The 19,761-nt window shown below is 42.7% G+C and overlaps 1 protein-coding gene across 1 annotated transcript in view; it reads right to left on the reverse strand.

The window, feature by feature from the left end:
* kcnd1 (potassium voltage-gated channel, Shal-related subfamily, member 1) overlaps positions 1-19,761 on the reverse strand; it is a 102,432-nt gene that overhangs the window by 19,022 nt on the left and 63,649 nt on the right. Inside the window, exon 3 of the mRNA XM_067414322.1 lies at positions 361-523. Within this exon, the coding sequence (XP_067270423.1) occupies positions 361-523 (163 nt within the window). The remainder of the gene's footprint in view (positions 1-360; positions 524-19,761) is intronic.

Genomic DNA, 19,761 nt, shown 5'->3' on the forward strand with positions numbered 1-19,761 from the left:
CACTATATAAGTCGTTATTTAGTTGTTTTGCGCTCAAAAACTTGTCTCGTCGCTTCATAAAATGATTGTAGAGCCACTGTAGTGAGATGGGCTTTGTAACGTCTTTAGTGCCTTTATGGGTCTTGAGAGAGGAAATGACATTGGTGTCAATGAAGGCCTGTCTGAGCCATCGGATTTCAACAAAAATATCTTCATTTGTGAAGATGAACGGAGGTCTTACGGGTGTCGAACAACATAAGGGTAAGTAATTAATGACAGAATGTTCATTTTTGGGTGAACTAACCCTTTAAAATGGCACAATCATAAGAATGAAGTATCCAGAACATCTACTGTAGTTTGGAATGAAGAGTTCTTTAGTACCTGCTGGGCTCTCATCTTGTCAGCTCTCTGGTTCTGATGGTAGATCCGGCTGAAGTTAGACACAATGACGGGTACAGGAAGGGCGATAACCAGAACGCCACTAAGAGAGCAGATAGAGCCGAAGATCTTTCCGGCGATGGTGTTTGGAACCATGTCTCCATACCTGCAACAAACACCAACATCAGTCAAACACTTAACAGCTCTTTGTGTTTGTGTGTGTGTGTGTGTGTGTGTGTGTGTGTGTGTGTGTGTGTGTGTGTGTGTGTGTGTGTGTGAGAGAGAGAAAGAGAGGGAATGACGATTTGTGTGAATATGATTACGCTGATATAATGACCAGCCCTGGCTTAGAATCTATTTTGCAGTCACATTTAATGCAATTGGGTAAATTAGTTTGGAGAAGTGCATGTTTATTTCAATTCACAAGACTCCAAAGCTCATCTCTGAGGCCCTGGGAGCTCTAAAAGACCACTAACACAATCCATTACCCATTTTTAATAGCAGAATACACCATTACAGAATGCTATTAAGGTGATGTGGCTCTCACAAACACTCACACACATACCACAGTATAGAGGCAGCCATGATCACCGCTGTCCTCCTACACACTACACGAGGGTTAACTAATTTACAGGGGTGGTCATGGTAAAGATGTAACCCATAAATCTCTGAGAGAGGAAACACTATAGGCATGTTTGGAATGGCATAGTATGATGTTACTCATACATATTTTTACAGTATTATTTTATTATTTTATTTTTGCATACTGTGCACAATATGGCATGCAACATTGTGCAGTTTGCAACCACAACACACTGGAAAATATTGTATTCCAGAATTCAGTGTGCTCAATTTGACTTTGTACTTCCAGTGTGAGTAATGAAGCAGAAACAAGAGGATTTTAACCTTCCTTTGGCTATTATTCAACCTGTTTGCTAACACATTTTTACACACAGTTTTTAAAAATGATAACTTGACACTACATGCTGACTTTGTATATATTATTGATACCAATGCTAGTGTTGCATCCTGCACAGTCTACTGTTTCACATACTGCATAGTATGCACTATGCAGTAAGCAGTATTTGCTATAGGCAACACTTGTTGAATTCAAAACTACATTTCTGCCATAATAAGAGAAGTGTACGCTTTCAAATTCAGCTAGAGATCAGTAAAATATGGCCATTCATGACTTGATCATTCATTTGCCAATGTTAAAAAGTTGCAGGAGTACTTTTTTGAAGCTTAGCTATAATAAATGCACATTTCGGACTGGAAAGGAGTTCACCGTATGTCTGAAAGTACCCGCATATTTCCATAGCAGGTAAATCAACCTCTTTTATATCTCAATAGATCAAGACAAATGTGTAAAAAGTGCAACCCACTACACCAATAACATCCATAGCTGCATCTAAGTTTTGGACGGTGAGGCATGAAACAGTCAAAGAACAATTATTCAGAGCTTTACGCGGAGACAGCAACACTTTTGAAATGTAATTTTCTGATGTTTCTGAAAGGTCCCTGGTGCGTTACACATTTCTCTGAGGTGCACTCAGCATTTTTGGATCAGTCACTGACAACACAACAAAAGAGGAAGAGAGAGAGAATGAATCATCATTCGGCACATTCACATTCACATCATGTTCCGTCCCTTCACAGGAGACCGATCTGCAGGTGGTGTAAATTAAACCAATATTTGTTTTTACAGCAGTGTTGATGTTCTGCACTTATATTCTGCACATGTTTACAGCATCTCCAGACTGAAAGTGTCAGAACACTTTCCTTCTACAAAACAGACAATATGCAAATTAAAATATGTTTTTCTCAGTAGGGAAATAAATTAAGATTTTACAATTTTATCCAGAAAGAGTTACGGGACTATAGGCCACTCAAGGCTGTGCATTACAATGATTTGAACACATTTAGCGGAATCAGGTCAAATTCTGAAGAACGAACTCTCTTCCATTTAAGGAGTTTCAATTTGAATTAGGGCTGTGCAATATATCGGAATTATCGAAATATCGCAATATGAATATCGCAACGGCACGCAATATCTGAATGATTTTAATAGGCTACATCAACATTGTGAAAAGTGTACGTTTTAGGTTGACACATAGCAGAGAACAGACTGGGCTCACGACTGTTACTTATATGACTTGCTTGATGTTAAAAAGAGTTATTAAACGCAATAATTTGCGAAAAACAATAACTCAGTCTCGCGCTATCTGACACACACACACACACACACACACAAACACACACACACACACACACACACACACACACACACACACGTGAACGATTTGTGACATAAATGTGATAAAAATATCACATGTGATGAGAGAATGTGAAACACAAATGGTTACATTATTTAAGTAGATTTTACACACTAATAGCAATATCGTATCGCATATCGAATATCGCATTATTTAACGAGATATTGCATAAAGCATTTTTCTTCAATATCGCACAACTCTAATTTGAATTGGTGACGCCCACCGGATTTGATTGACAGGAATCAAAGAATTTCATACAACAAAGGGATTTAATTTATCCAGCTCAAGTTTTTCACTATAAAATAAGTTATATATTATAAAAATAAGAAGCGTGGTAAGAAGGGGTGAATTTTTTTTCTGAAATGAATCCTGAAATGTTTTGCGTTTTCCCAAGAAGCATTGTATTCCCCAAGACATTTTTCATTGACTTGCACATCCACTTGTTTCTTGGGGAAACAAAACATTTGAGATAAAGTAAAGGTACTAAAATATGTTTTTTCCCCCCTCCTATCTCATATATCATCACCATGTACCTTTAGGGGCTCTGAATAAATACATTACAAATAATGAATTCATTAAAATTTTAATTAAAGTAAATTCAACTTGACTAATTATGCTTATTTATTATTTAGAATATGTTATTCTTACTCACAAATCTCATTTAGTTTCAAGTTAAATTCAAATATAGCCAAACAACATTATGCATGTGTAATGTCACCGATCACAATGCAACAACATGGCCATTTTTTATTTTATTTATCATTTTGAGTGCTTTTACATTACAAAACAGTGGAAATCGTATGTTATACACATGCAAACATATTTCTTACTGTCTCTCCAGAGATCCAGAACAAGAAAAAAATTCTCCTCAGAAACCCTCCAGTTAAAGCGGTCACATTTAGGCCTCCCACATAAATCAGACCAGGGCACTCTCTCTCTATTATGCTTTATCGACACATCAGGCTAATATGGGACTTCTCATAAGAGCCTGATCAGATGAGAGACTGAAACACACACACTCTTCCCACAAGCCCTTTCCAGCATCCCTCATTTGTCAGTTCCTCAGAGTTTGTGCACTTCTGGGATTAATCTACATCGGGCCGGGCAGCTAATTTTGTTTCCGACTGGTAAACGTCCACATTTTGCCATCGCCAGATGGCCCTGGGTGCACAAGTAGGATAGAAAGCAGATATAGATTTGTACAATGACAATGCCTATTATCCCTCCAATGGTTCTTCGTTTTCTTGACCTTTGAACATTCATTCTGTTGTTCATAACTGTTATTCAGATATGATGCAGATATCAGTAGTTAGTGAGGAAGTACAAGAGTAAAAGCTTCATGTGGATGGTAACTTTAGTCTTTAACATGAAACCATAAAACTGCTTTATAAACAGGAAAAGTTGCTCGAAAAAGGACAGGTAATGTAAGGCATTCAGGCATTATCCAGGAGAGCTCTCTATCCCTTTAATTTTCCCATAATAGAAAGTCTTAGACAGACATCCCCTGGGTAAGAACGAGGCTGCCTGGCCTAGATGCCGGTCTGGAAAGGGGTCAAGGAGGTTTGCCAGAAGTTCACGGAGAACATTGAGCAGAAACAGAACGGAAGATTAAACTGCAACAGCGAGGACATTCATGGAAAAGATCAGAGGAAAAACAGCAAATGGTTGTTTTTACGTCTGCTGATGCTTCAGTTTTTCCTCTCCTCCTGGGGCTCCAGCACCAGGACGTCACTCTCCCTCTCTCCCTCTCTCCCTCTCTCCCTCTCTCCCTCTCTCTCTCTCTCTGTCTCTCTCTCTCGCGGAAATCTTGCTGGAGATAAAAGGGACGATTAGGTACAGAAGGACAGAATTTAGAGAGACCAAAATACAGCTTCCTCAAACATGTCTATTTTTGCCCTCGCGAATCTGATACAATCCTGTTTCCCCGGCCTTGAAACATGACATCACTTTAAACTCAGCAAAACTCAGCTATGAATAGCAGCGGTTGTTACAATCCCAATTAGGAGCGTGTCATCCTAAAGTCCTTCACCGCATGACGAGTACACCGTCACATAACACACAAGGGAAGCGTGCAGAAAGGACTGCTAATGTACTGTTTACTGCATACGGCAACCCTAAACAAACGTATAGGAACAAGATAATCAAGGTCTTCAGGATCAATAGAGTTTTTATCAGGGTTGGAGCTAAACTCTACAGGACAGTGGCCCTCCAAGACTGAAGTTGCCCATCCCTGTTGAATGAAGTTACAGGAAGTGGATCAATTTATACTATTGGACTTTTTTTTGTAATTTTTTATCATGACTCCAAAAAGCATGTTGTGCATTTCTATAGTATCTACAATGAAATATTTTAAATGATGCTACGTTCACACCACTAGATGTCAGCATCAATGACAACTACCAAGCATAACATAACACAAGCAAAAACATTACTTGCATACAGGGCTAGAAATTACATTTTTTGCTCACCAACAATTGTAGCTACTGGTTTTCCAAAGTTACTAGCCACTCAGCATTTTCACTGACCACAATTTTGACATCCGTACCATGAAGAAAATCTGCCATATAGATATTTTAATATCTCAAAATTTGTCAGGACGTATATTAGGTTGCTGTCACTTTAAGACCTAAAGGATCAATTATTACGTTGACCCTAACAGTAACTGTAACCAGTGCACAACACAACACTATTGGGCCACTATCCATTATACTGTTACACATGCACTTTCTTTCTCAACTGTTAATGTTCACTTAAAACATTACTGACTTTTTTTTACATGAATACTCACCAGGCCCAGCATTTTGACATTATTTTGTATGTATTTGACTGTTTAAGGGTGTTTTCACATTTGGTCCTTTTTAGGGGTCTGAGTGCGGTTTGCGTGATTTTTGGCCCATATGTGAACACTCCTAACGATCTCTGACCCCTTTAAAGCGAACCGAGCCGAAGACCATCACGGGAGGTGATCTGGGTACAGTTCGATCTCATCTTATGGTACGGTTCGCTAAAAATACACAGTCAGAACACAAACCGCTCTGGGGCTTACTCATACCTGTCAAGTATCCCGTTTTGGCCGGGAAAGTACCGTATTTTACCCTTCTTTCCCGCCGTCCTCCCGTATTCGTATTTTGCCGTAAATATCCCGTATTTAAAATAATAATACCGGAGGAAAAAAACGTACTCGGTTACTTTCGTAACCTCGGTTCCCTGAGAGAGAGGAACGAGTATTACGTATGGGAAAACTCCTTTTCTCGAGAATATGAAGCAAAACTTTAATAAAGGTATCCATGTAAAGCGCAGTGCCGCTGAACGGCCATAACTCAGCGCGAGGAGCGCTCTGATTGGCCGGGCCACGGCAACTGCATGAACCTATGGTGAGGCGGCTGAGAGGAACGAGCCAATGGGGGGCGTTCCAGAAGCCCGCCGAAAAAAGGTGCTTATATTTGCATACAGGAGGCTATATAAAGCCCTGATTTCGCCATAGGTGTCAGGTTTTTAGATCGACTGAAGCGATACCTGAGAAGCATAAACACGGCACGGAACGTAATACTCGTTCCTCTCTCTCAGGGAACCGAGGTTACGAAAGTAACCGAGTACGTTCCCTTTCGAGAGAGGTTCCTCGTATTACGTATGGGAACACAATGTAAAGCGCCGGGTGTGCTGACTGACCCAGTATACCCAAGCACATGTAAATAACCCCCGAGACACCGAAGAGGCGGCTATAAGGGGGGATGAAGAACCGGAAGAGTCGGTTCATTTGAACGGCTGATCGGACATAGTCGGATCTTATGATAAATGAAAGTGCTTAAGGACTGAAGTGTACAGGCCAAAACTAAAGGCAATCTGTTTACCAGGGTCAAGATAGAGCCTAAATGGAGAGAAGCCCTGCTTGTAGAGCTGGAACCTCCAATTTATAGAATCTGATAAAAGTGGACGGAGAGGCCCAGCCTGCCGCCGCACAGATATCTTCCAAAGAAATGCCACACGACCAAGCCCAAGATGAGGCCATGCCTCTAGTGGAGTGGGCTTTAACGCCTATAGGGCAAGTCAGGTTTTTAGACTCATATGCCAGCGAGATAGCGTCCACTATCCAGTGTGAGAGTCTTTGCTTCGTGACAGCACAACCTTTAGTGCGGCCGCCGAAGCAGACAAACAGCTGGTCCGACTGCCTGAAGGGGGAGGAGCGCTCCAGATACAGTCTCAGAGCTCTGACCGGGCAGAGCAGATTCTGGTAAAGGAAGCAGAGTAATAACCTGTGCTCTAAAAGGGGTAGAAAGCACTTTGGGTATAAAACCATGTCTCGGTTTAAGAACAACTTTGGAGTTGTTGGGCCCGAACTCGAGACAGGACGGACTCACTGAGAGTGCGTGTAAGTCACTCACACGTTTAACCGAGGCCAGAGCCAGCAGAAACGCAGTTTTGAATGATAAAAGCTTTATGGTCGCGGTCTGGAGAGGCTCGAAGGGGGGACCCTTCATAGCGTCTAGAACCACCGCGAGGTCCCAAATAGGGACCGAAGGGGGGCGAGGGGGGTTCAATCTCCTGGCCCCTTTAAGAAAACGTACAATGAGCTCACTTTTCCCTAGTGAATGTCCCGCGACCTGAGCGTGGTTAGCTGCTATGGCGGCGACATAAACTTTGAGCGTGGAGGGGGAACGACCCGCGTCCAGTAGCTCTTGGAGAAAAGCGAGCACTTCTGTTATCTCGCATGAGCGTGCGTCGATATTTCGGACGGCACACCAGTTAGAAAACACTGACCACTTCAGAGTATAGAGCCGCCTCGTCGAGGGGGCTCTAGCTTCCGCTATAGTGTTCATAACTCTGTCAGAGAGGTTTCCCGATACCAGTTGATGGGCCATACGTGGAGGGCCCATAGTTCGGGACTGGGATGCCAGATCCCCCCCTTCGCCTGCGTGAGGAGGTCTTTCCTCAGCGGAATGGGCCATGGGGCTGTGTCTGACAGCTGGATCAGATCGGAGAACCACGTTCGGTTCCTCCAGAGCGGGGCTATTAAAAGCACCGCGGATGCTGTCTCCCTGATTTTCTTGATGGTTTGTGGTAGCATCGCGATCGGGGGGAAAGCATACAGCGGGAGACTGGGCCAGACATGGGCCAGGGCATCCCTGCGTTTGGAGAAAAATATTGGGCAGTGAGTGTTGTCTTCTGAGGCGAAGAGATCCACTTTCGCTCTGCCGAAGGTGTTCCAAATTAAGAGAACCGTTTGCGGGTGAAGAGACCATTCCCCTGGGGGAATGGTTCTCCTGGATAACATATCCGGACCCACATTCAGAATACCTGGCACGTGAGCCGCCCTCAGGGAGCTCAGGTTGTGCTCTGCCCATAAAAGGAGATGCTTCGCCATGCGGTGAAGGGAATATGATCTCAGGCCACCCTGGCGGTTTATGTACGCTACCACCGACATGTTGTCTGAACGAACCAAGACGTGGTGGTTCTTTATATGTGGAAGGAAAGCTCTCAGCGATAAGGCGACCGCTTTCATCTCTAGACAGTTTATGTGCAGCCGCTTCTCTGTTTCCGCCCACAGGCCAGAGACCGGCTTGCCCTCGTGTAGGGCTCCCCACCCCCGAGTGGAGGCATCTGTCGAAACCACTTTCAACTTCGTGACTGTGCCCATAAGCACGCCCCTCCGATACCACTCTGTCCTCGTCCAAGGAGCCAAAGTTTTGACAACGCTGTGGCTCACTTTGACGGGAAAACGGCCCCATTTCCATGCATAAGGAGGGACACGGGCGCGTAGCCAACGCTGGAGGGGACGCATGTGTAGCAGTCCCAGCCTGAGCACTGACGATGCCGAGGCCATAAGGCCGAGCATTCCCTGAAAGTGTTTCAGGGGAACGCGAGTTCCGGCTTTGAATGAAGTCGCCATGTTCTGGACGGATAGCGCGCGCTGTGACGTCAGCCGCGCGTTCATGAGTCTCGAGTCTAGAACAAAGCCCAGAAAAGATATCTTTTGAGTGGGTGACATCGAGCTCTTGGCGATATTGATCCTGAGACCCAAACAGTCTAAATGGTTGAGGAGCCAGGATCTGTGTGTTAGTAGTTCTGCTCGAGACTGGGCTATCACTAGCCAGTCGTCGAGGTAGTTGAGCACCCGCATCCCTTTCAGCCTGAGCGGGGCTAATGCCGCGTCCATACATTTCGTAAACGTGCGGGGCGCCAGGGATAAGCCGAATGGCAGGACCGTGTACTGATAAGCCTGCCCCTCGAAGGCGAATCTCAAGAATGGCCTGTGGTGGGGGGCTACCTGCACATGAAAGTACGCATCTTTCAGATCTATCGTGAAAAACCAGTCCCCAGGGCGAATGTGCGCGAGGATCTGTTTCACCGTTAGCATTTTGAACGAGCGAGTCATTAGAGCTTTGTTCAAATGCCTTAGATCTAGGATGGGCCTGAGCTCTCCGTCCTTCTTCGGAACGAGAAAGTATCGGCTGTAGAAGCCCGACTCGCTTTTGGAAGGGGGAACGGGCTCCACCGCTCCCTTCTTTACCAGTTTCAAAATCTCGGTGCGAAGCACGTGACTGACGCTGCTTCTCACCGAGGTCTCGACCACGGCGCGAAAGCGCGGGGGCCTGCGAACGAACTGTAGCGAGTAGCCCCTTTTTACTATGTTCATAACCCAATTTGATACCCCGGGCATGGCTTGCCAGGCCTGAGCCCGACACGATAGCGGCTGGAGCCGGCGCGGATAAGGGTCGCCTACTAGAGGGAACTCGGTAGCGCTGCCATTTTGTGCTTGAGACATAGAGGGGGTAGTGCTTATGTGTGGCGGCGTGCACTGTGGAGTGGGCGCCGGGACATTTATAGCATGGGTGGGAGGGGTGAATGAGTGTAGGAGTGCAGACTGATGTGTGGGCACATTTACTACAGAGAAAAAGCTCTTTTTGAGATTTATTTGGGTCGCCGTGATAACGGCGTTTGTGTGCAGGCGAGTGCGTTTGACAACGGGCTCGTTGGCTGCTAAACTGAGGTCGGCAGTCACCTGGGTGCGGGGAACTGGGAGACCGGGAGGGAGAGATGGGGGTCCGGCCGAGGCGAGACCTGACCATCTCCTTTTTATCCCTGCGGCTAGGACGGCTTCGGAGGCTCGGGGTTCAACACAATCCTGGGTCGAGGTCCCCGGCGTTCAGGCCGACTGCTGCGGTTCGCGGAGCGGGAACGTTGGCGCGGTCCAGAAGAGGAGCGAGGCCGGGAAGGTGGCTCTGCCGGCTTAGCGGGTTGAGAAGGCGGGGGTCTACCTCGAGAGCGTCTCTGGCCTGAAGACGAGCTGGAGCGCTTAGGCAGGAAATGCCTCATAGCCTGCGAAGCCTTCTGCGCTTCGGTGAAGCGCTCCGCGAAACCCACGACTGACGGGCCGAAGAGACCGGTAGTGGAGATGGGGGCGTCCAAAAAGGAGGCTTTGTCCGCGTCCTTCATCTCGGTCAAATTCAGCCAAAGGTGCCTCTCTAAGACCGTCAGGTTAGCCATATTTTTCCCGATGGCTTGTGCAGTGGCTTTAGTGGCGCGAAGGGCCAAGTCCGTCGCGCTGCGGAGGTCCTTCAAAACATCGGAGTCGGGGACAGACTCATCCAAGGAGCGGAGAAGTCTGGCCTGGAACACCTGAAGGATAGCCATGGTGTGAAGGGCCGCGGAAGCCTGGCCAGCGGAGGCATATGCCCGGCCAGCGAGAGCAGAAGTGGTGCGGCAGGGCTTGGACGGGTGCTGAGCCCTGGACTGCCATCCTCTGGAGGAGGAGGGCGGGCAGAGGTGCGCGGCGACAGCCTCCTCGAGGGGTGGAAGAGACTCATAGCCTTTTTCCTTAGCGCCGTCGACAACGGAGAGCGCTGGGGAAAAAGCGGATCTGGCGCGAGCAGAGTAGGGCGACTTCCACGACTTCGTAAGCTCGTCGTGTACCTCAGGGAAGAAAGGCGCGGGCTTCTGAGGAGAAGAGAGGCGGCGGCTTTCCAGGAACCACTCGTCCAGTCTGCTGCGTGTTGGCTCATCGGGCTGGGACCACTCGAGCCCGAGGTCTTCCACGGCCCTGGAGAGCACGCGGATGAGTTCCGCGTCGACGTTAGTTTTGGCGCTCGTGGCGGTCTGCGTCGAAGCGGGGGGCTCCGAGACAGAAGTTGACCACTCGCTACCAGAAGCGGCTGTGGAGAGGCTGTCCTCATCATCCTCTGGCGGCGGGCCACCGAAGGAAACCGAACAGGCCGCTGCATGAGAGGGACGCTGTTCCTCCTGGGTGAAGGTGACCGGCGATGGCGAGGCACGCGGGGAGTCATCCGGCGTGCAGTCGCCAGACCGTTCCGGCAGCCTCTGGTCGCGGCGTTTCTTGCGGCGCGGCCCAGCGGCAGGAGGAGGGACCTGGTCGAAGGTGGCGAGGCGAGCCCGAAGGGTCTGCAGCGCCATCTCATCGCACTCGGGGCAGCCGCCCTGAGAGAGTGCGAGCTGCGCGTGGTCCCGTCCAAGGCATGCCACGCAGATGACGTGACGGTCGCCGCCAAGGAGAGGAGCTCTGCAAGAGCCGCAGGAAATGCGAGGCATTTGAAACAACGCCCCGCGCTCTTTTAGGAGAAGAGAGTATAAAAGGATACGATCGCCGGATGGCGTAGCTGGAACGGCAGAGAAGGCGGAGAGGGAGTCCGTCGTCCTCAGCTGCAGGTTCCGCTGGTGCCTTTTCGACGGCGGTTGCTTCTTCCGGAGGTCAGCGAAGGTATCGCTGAAGGAGATAAAATCTGACACCTATGGCGAAATCAGGGCTTTATATAGCCTCCTGTATGCAAATATAAGCACCTTTTTTCGGCGGGCTTCTGGAACGCCCCCCATTGGCTCGTTCCTCTCAGCCGCCTCACCATAGGTTCATGCAGTTGCCGTGGCCCGGCCAATCAGAGCGCTCCTCGCGCTGAGTTATGGCCGTTCAGCGGCACTGCGCTTTACATGGATACCTTTATTAAAGTTTTGCTTCATATTCTCGAGAAAAGGAGTTTTCCCATACGTAATACGAGGAACCTCTCTCGAAAGGGAACTAAAACATTTCCAATCTGAGCTCTGTAACAAGCCTCGCGATAACTGCCATCTGAGGTAGCCTACACTATAGGTGGCCGTTGTCGCGAGGTTAGTGTGTGAGGTCAGATGATGAGTGACAATGCGGTGAAAAATCACAACAGAGATGGAAGATGGACATAATGGTAGAGACAGAAGGCACTCCTGCCAAAAAAACCAAACCCTTGTGTAAATACCTTGATCAATGGGACAGCGAATGTAATTTTCTGAAGAGGAGCAGGTGGGGGGACAGTCACGCGTTTTGTAAGTTTTATAACTCCGACTTCATGATGTGCAACAGCGGAAGATCTTTTAAAGTGACAGTAATCACTTATAATGACAATGTAAAGAACAAAAGCAATTGCTCACTAAATATGCTCTGCTCTTGAGTAAATAACGTCAGTACAGGATTAATCTATATATAATTCATAACTTATGCAGTGCAAACTGATAACAATTTATGTATATTTCCTACTTGTTAAGTTGTTATACAGGTAGGAAGAGCACAGGTACAAATAAAATGTATTATTATTATTTTTATGGGTTTATGTAAGGATTATTTTTTTGTATGTATTTTTATTTTTATTTTTTATAGATAATAATCTTTACAAACAAATATCTTGAGTTACTGAGGAACAAACAATGTAAGTGAATGGGATCAAATATTGAAGACCATAGGGTCAGCCATCGAAAACTGAACTGGACTAGATCTGAAAAGCAACAGTCTGAACACAAAGGGGTCTGAGACCACATTACTACTAAAGTGGACCAAAAAGAATCATAGTCCTCTTTCAGAGACAGGGACAGTGTGAACATAAAGAGAACCGGGTCCTTTTTCACTTGGTTCACATCTTGGTCCACTTAAAGGAGTCTGAGTTTGGTTCTTTTAAAGAGGACCCAAGTGTGAAAACACCCAGTGCAATAAGCAAGAAAGCGCAGCTAGTATATAAAAATCTATTCTGAAAACTACATTGCACCTAGTTTATTATTTCAGATGCCTTTTTAAAGGAATGCAATTGAAAAATGTATTTATTATATATAAAAATTCAACATTGTTAATGTTAAGCTGCTTGCATTTGTAATCCAAAAAAGGCATCTTTAATCTATGGAGACCCTAAAGGGACATGAGGATGAGACAAAATATGAAAAAAAAATTCAAAAATTAAGTGTTATATAATGTTTATGTTAAATTAAGTAAGATATTTAGTAGTGTTTATTGTTTTGTTACGCTAGTTGCAAAGGGGAAAAATATTGCAACTGTTTTGTGTTCCCCTGAGAAACTTGTGTTTGCTTGCAATTTGCCTTCCTTTGCAAAAACGTTTGCGTTCCACAAGAAAATGTAGCATTTGCTCACAAAGGAATCAAACGTTTTGAGAGGAAACGCAAAGTTTCTTGTGGGTAAAAAAGCGAAAGCGAAAGCAAAAAATGATCCTATAATCGGAGGGAAAAAAAGATGTTGAAAGGTGCGATTCATATAGAGTGCTGCGGGATGACATATTTTTATAGGCCAAACCCCAGGAATAAGCATTTTAGCTTTTTCGGTTCCACTGAATGGGTTTTTGGTTAAATGCCTGAAATGGGGTTAACAGAAATAGTCATCTTTTATTCTATGACATAAAATACATCAATAATAACCCATTGTTGTTTTGTTTTGTTTTGTTTTTTTCTCTCCAAAAAGTTTAGAAATGTAAGCAAGCAGATAAAAGATATAGCAGATAAACCTGCAGATTTTTATTTTGTACTCAATTACTCTTAACTTGACATATTTCAGTAAATTAATTAATACATTTAACTTAAAATTATCTTGTAATCTTTACTTAAATATTTTTAGTAGTGGCAACTTCGCTAGCTTTAATTCGCTAATTCACTCAATGCTAACTTGCTAATTGGTAACACAATACGTTGATAGCCTAGAAGGAAACAAATAAACAAATAAGTACAATAATAGAACATTTAACATATATCTGCTCTCATACCGAGTTCATGCTGCACTCGCCACCGTCATAACCCTTCAAAATTCAATAATAACAGAAAATCTTCCAAACTAGCGTAACAAAACAATAAACAATACTAAATATCTTATTTAATTTAACATAAACATTATATAACACTTAATTTTTGCATTTACTCTCTCGTTTAAGCGCCATGGCAAAGCATGCTGGGACATAGAAATACCAGCCCAGTTTCAGTTAAATTTAGGTTTGTGTAAATTAAAATAAACGTATTCATTAAACTCAAAACAACGAAACAATTCAGATTACTTAAAATGTCTCAGTTTTGTAAACTCAAAAGAAAAAGAAAGTTTTAAATACTCATAAATGTTAATTTGATTGAACTAATTTGTTTCATTTAAGTTTGCCCAACTTAAACCGATTCATTATTTTGAGCATTTACAGTGGCTAAATTGGACTTCAGAGGTTATTGGGGAAATTAATAGTCATCAGCCAAAAAGGAAAACTCATCTACTCACAGGATCACTCTCACAGCCTCACTGGGTTTGTAAATGGGCTTTTGCAAAGGATTTTTTTTTTTTTTAAATAAAGACATTGAAGTCATGTGACTGTGTTTAGCTTTTTACTTGATGATTGTGTTTCTCTTCTTGATGAAAAAAATGTGTAAGTATCATAAACTTTTGTTTGTCACAGAGAGTATTTTCTGCAATAATCCAAAACCCTATTGGGTTTTTGTCAAGTGAACCAGGGTGATGCAAACTTCCAGGCTGGCCTGCAAAATTATGTCATCACTGCAGCACTCTTTTAATCCTAGTTCATTCTTCACATTGGAACTGAAAGGTCAAGTAAAACACATTGCATTGTGGGATAGAGTATTCTGTGCAGTGTAGCGTGTATTTCATGCATACAAAACATTTGCATACAATGCAAAGTATACAGAAATATTAGAATGGTAGAATGCTATTCTGAACATAGCCACAGAAATGCACAAACATACACGTGGCCAGCAGTGGGAGGTAAAGGGTTAACTGGCGAACGGGTAGCTTTCATCAGCAAGTGGAAATCGAGGTGGCTTGTGCACAGATCACATGTGGAAACACCGCTTCATGGATTTCAGCACTGCCATTTCATTTTTTACATTTACTAGACATCAATCTCCCTCTTTCTTTTTACAACCCTCAAGCCCTCTCTTCACTTCTCTGCTGTAGCTAGTGTGTGTTCATGTCCACACACAAGTTTCAATACAAATACACACCTCTGATTGAATTTCCAGCTGTTCCGCTGATGGAGTCAACGTTTAACAGCATGACAAATCTGAAGCTAACGTTTTAAACTGAAGCAGGCTATAACAGTGGATGTGTCACTGTTGTGTTTGCTACTTAATTGTCAATTGAAGTGTCAGTTGTTGTTAAGCACAAGCAAAAAGTATGATTTTGAATAGATAAAAATAAAGGAAGGTCTATTATGCCTGGAGAGAATTACCCACATTCCCATTAATCTCAATGGCTTACACTTTCAGTCTTGGAAGTATCTGATTTGAATTTTGCTGCCATTGCACATGAGTGTTCCACATACAGGTAACAGGCAAAATATATACATCTCATGATTTTAAGGCTCTCCAAAACACTACTATAATATAATAAAAGACAAACTAATAAAATCAAACGTAGCGTAGCGTCAGTTCTGGCTGAATAACATCTGTCTATAATACGACGTCTATCACAGCATACATATATAGCTCCTCAATATCAGCAGCTATCGCGTTCTCCAGAGCTCATTTACCCTCCTCCACCTCCAGCTCCTCCTCTGGTCAGTCAGGATTTGGTATTCTGATTCCCACTAAATCAGACTAAATTCCAAAATTATTTTGTACATTTAATATCATCATTAATGATATCTGCAATGCATCATGTTGGTTCTGTTCTGTTTACCCTAAGGGGGTTATCGCTGCTCTCCCTGCTCTTATCCATGCAAGGCTGCAAGGATGCACAGGGAGTTTTTGCCCAGAACAGAACCATACCACCAATTCAAATTGTATGCTAAAAGTCAATCAATCATCTTTGCAGATAGTGTTCCTGACATAAATAAATTAAAGGTGTCCTATAATGAGTTGAAACAATATGTTAAATTGTTCTCTGATGAGTATGTGGCTTATTTAAGGGCAAAAATTGTCCAGACACCGTTTTACAGGTCCATTTACAACCCTAGAAATTGTCCCTAGGATGTAATGCTCTGTTTTTGCCTTATTTGGAAGGGTCATGAATATTAATGTTGAACTCTGCTCTGATTGGCTTATTTCAGCAGCTCACACAAGTTCAGTTGTTCAGCGAAGCAGCTTGTGAGTCCTGACAGAACACAGAGCTTGCGTGCATATGGTTGCCAGATTGCACACGTTTAGGTAAAACACCGGATACATGTTCTTTTCACAGAAAAGCTCTGATTGGGAGGTTTAAATTACTAAAATCGGGCAACTGCAAGCACGAACGCTCAAACACTCTTCTTCCCCCAACACCAAAAAAAAAAAAAAAAAAAAAAAAAAAAATTTGTTTCATCGTTTTAGACTCGTCTATTTTCATCAATGATATTGCATGTTTATATAACGTTAGTCACAATGTAGGCTACACAGTGACTGTGATGTACTCTGAAATACAAGCATGCAAAAACATACTTCCGGTTATCAAAAATATAAATAGATATTTTTTTACAAAATGAATAGAAGCCTTGTGCTCTCAATGGCTATTATGTATCCATAATGCACAGTTCAAGTTGCGCATTGAATGGATTCCCGTGCCTAACCAGATAATGACGCATGCAGCTGAATCATCCATCCATCCATCCATCTTCCAAACTGCTGATCCAGTGTGGCTACAGTGTAAAATCATACAGGTATAAATACATTTTGAATTGATTATTAAATATTTTAATTAATGTTTATACATGCTAGTTTCCATGGCAGAGCCCCCATCGCGCCCAGTGTTCAAATTCACTCCCTCATTTTCATTCACTCCTTCAAGTGGACTATATTAATGGAGAAAAGTGATGTTGTGATGCAGCTGTTGTGATGCCAAACCCCCTCATGGAAGAAGAAATCTGTCATCTTTACAGTGTTACAACAAAAGCTTATCAGTCTTTTCAAAAGAAGGTGAAGTTTGCGGCACCATTGTCGCAGTCAATTGCACCATTTTTTTGAATTAATAATTTATTAGATGCACCCTGGTCTGTTATTGTTATGACCTGGACTTCATATTTTTACACTCCTAAAAAGAAAAAAAAAAACGATGTGATTGGTCGCTTTACATGACATTGGCCAATGAAAGCTTCTGCCATCAGGCTAGCCAAACCCTGACCCTTGGTTTACAGAATTTGCTCTCACAAAGATCCATTTATAGCCATCAAATTATTTTACAGCTAATCATGGCAAAAAAAAAAAAAGGAAAAAAAAATACACTACTATTTAAAAAGGTAAGTTTTTTTAATGATTTATGTTTTTGAAAAAAGTCCCTTATACGGGTCTACATTTATTTAAAAAATACATTAAAACAGAAATATTGTGAAATACTACATTTTTAAATAATTGTTTTTAATTTGAATATATTCTAAATTATAATGTATTCCTGTGATGCAAAGCTGAATTTTCAGCATTATTACTCCGGTTTTCAGTGTCACATGATCCTTCAGAAATCATTCTAATATGCTGATGTGATGCTCATTAAACATTCATTATTATTATCAATGTTGAAAATAGTTGCACTCCTTAATTTTTGTGAGGGGATAGTGATATTTTTTCTCCTTAATGAATGGAAATGGCGTTTATTTGAAATATGAATATTTTGAAATATTCAGTCTTTCATTTGATCTTAATGCATCCTTACTGAATAATAGTAGGCCTATAATTTTGGTAAAAACACGTTATTTTACTTTATACATTTTACTAACTATAATAACTTTGCAACTATATGTCAACTAGCTCTCATTAGGGTATTAGTAGACTGCTTATATCTGACTAAACTTCTACTGACTATAAGAAAGTTTGAAACATTGTCAACTTATTCTACTAACCCGAACCCTAACCTGACAGTAATATTTTAATGAGAGTTATTTGGCATGTAGTTGCAAAGTTACTTAAAGTTAGTAGAATGTCTAAGGTGGACCACTGAAATATAGACGACAACTTTATACTCACTATAAAAATTTAAAACTATTTTTACCGTAGAAATGTCCAGGTTTTCCATATTCACAGGAACCCTGTCTTTCAGTTAAGTCATACAAGTACAACATGCCAACTTTCACTCATCTTTGATGTTTTGATTCCCTAGTCAATACATAAACGAGTAATAAATATGATGGCAACAGCACAAGTTTTGCTCAGCAAGATAACGGCCATGTTGACAAAGCACAGACCATGTTAGCTTGACACAGACATTTTAAATGTACATAAAATATTCATGAGGAGGCCGCCTACAATTACAAACTCAGCATTTGCCGGGATGTGCGTGTACCGTAAACTCTGAAAGACTCTCTGATTAAACATAACACTTCATTTAGTTTGCTTCACGACTGAATACATCAGCTGTCGGGCATGACAGCTAAACCGAGCAAAACAGAAATAGATGTGTTTTGACTCGGCCAGCGATTACGCCTGACAGTCCCGATTATCGAGCAACAGTCTTCCCCAGCTGACAAGTTCTCGCTAAGCGTCTGACGTGTCCAAAATTGCTGCTTGACATGCCAAACGTTTCCGTTCAAAGGCCGATCTCTCAAATCCTTCCCGCTCAGATTTAATCACATTTAAGTAATTACTGATTCAATTATGAATGGGCAACTGTCAGCGTGTGCTGAAAATTAAATGAGGTGTTGAAGTTTCCACACAGCGAGCTAATATCATTAATCATCTCTGCTTAGCAACACCTGGTCACCATGAGCATGTTACACACTCATAGACCCCATGTATCATTCACCGCTGGGACAGATCGGCATCACCTTTGGATAAACATGAGAAGACGATCAAGTTTTCTGCGCTAGATCATGTGCCTAGTCTGTATGATTATTTAAGCCATGTAATCGCATCAGTACTTATATTTCAGAGAAAAGAAATGCTTTTTTAGGAAACCCAGTCTTTAGTTAGAACTAATCGAGGATATTGAACGGATTATTGCTTCATGAATAATGAATATTGTGTATACACTGCTATTTAAAAATTTGGACTACCTTAAGCTTTTTTACCTAAAATGCATGTTTTAACTGGATGCAACTTGCACTGGCATATTTTAAAATATGTCAATGTCATTGTTTTGTCTCAAGATGCACACTAGAAAAGTTTATTTCTAAGGCATATTTATAAAAGCTACTCAAATGTCGTATTTGAACTAAGGCCTTATCCTGGCTTAATCTAAGACCTGTCTGTAAAACCAGGCCTAAAAGTCATAATATGACTTTATATCTCACAATTGCAAATGCATTACAACTGAGACATATCTTATTATCTAAATATAACAACTCCAACTTTATTTCATGATAACATTTGACTTAAATCTCACAGAAATTGACTATAACTCACAGGCCTGGGGCCAGTTCTTCGTACGTCGCTAGCTCAGTTAGCTGGATTTGATTGTTGACGATCTGGCATAATCTCAGATTGTTTGGTTCTTCGACACTCATCGTAAGTTTAAACCTGCTCTGGAGTTCAAAAAAATGAAGTTTTTTGCCAGGTGGCTTTTTTAATAATATGATGTCATTACATTGTCTTGACGCCAGCCAATTGTTGCACTGGTGATCGTGGATTTGAGTATCGATCCATCAGTGAACTCGGATAACTCAATCCAGATATTGTAAAGGTCCCATTCTTCGCGTGTTTTCGAAGCTTTGATTATGTTTACAGTGTGCAATATAACATGAGTTCACGTTTCGCGTGTAAAAAAATTGACTTATCTGTACAGCGCTGTTTCCTCTGTCCTAAAAACGGCCTGATGATTTCCTTGTTCTATGAAGTCCCTCCTTCAGAAACACGTAACAAGTTCTGATTAGGCCAGCGCTTCCCGTGTTGTGATTGGACAGCAGCTTAGTGCACGTTGCACGGAAAGGTCCCGCCTCTTAGGGTAGAATCGCGCGCTCAATGTTATTGCAAAAATGTCTAT

Source organism: Pseudorasbora parva, chromosome 13 (genome assembly GCF_024679245.1).
Source record: "Pseudorasbora parva isolate DD20220531a chromosome 13, ASM2467924v1, whole genome shotgun sequence".
Classification (NCBI taxonomy): domain Eukaryota; kingdom Metazoa; phylum Chordata; class Actinopteri; order Cypriniformes; family Gobionidae; genus Pseudorasbora; species Pseudorasbora parva.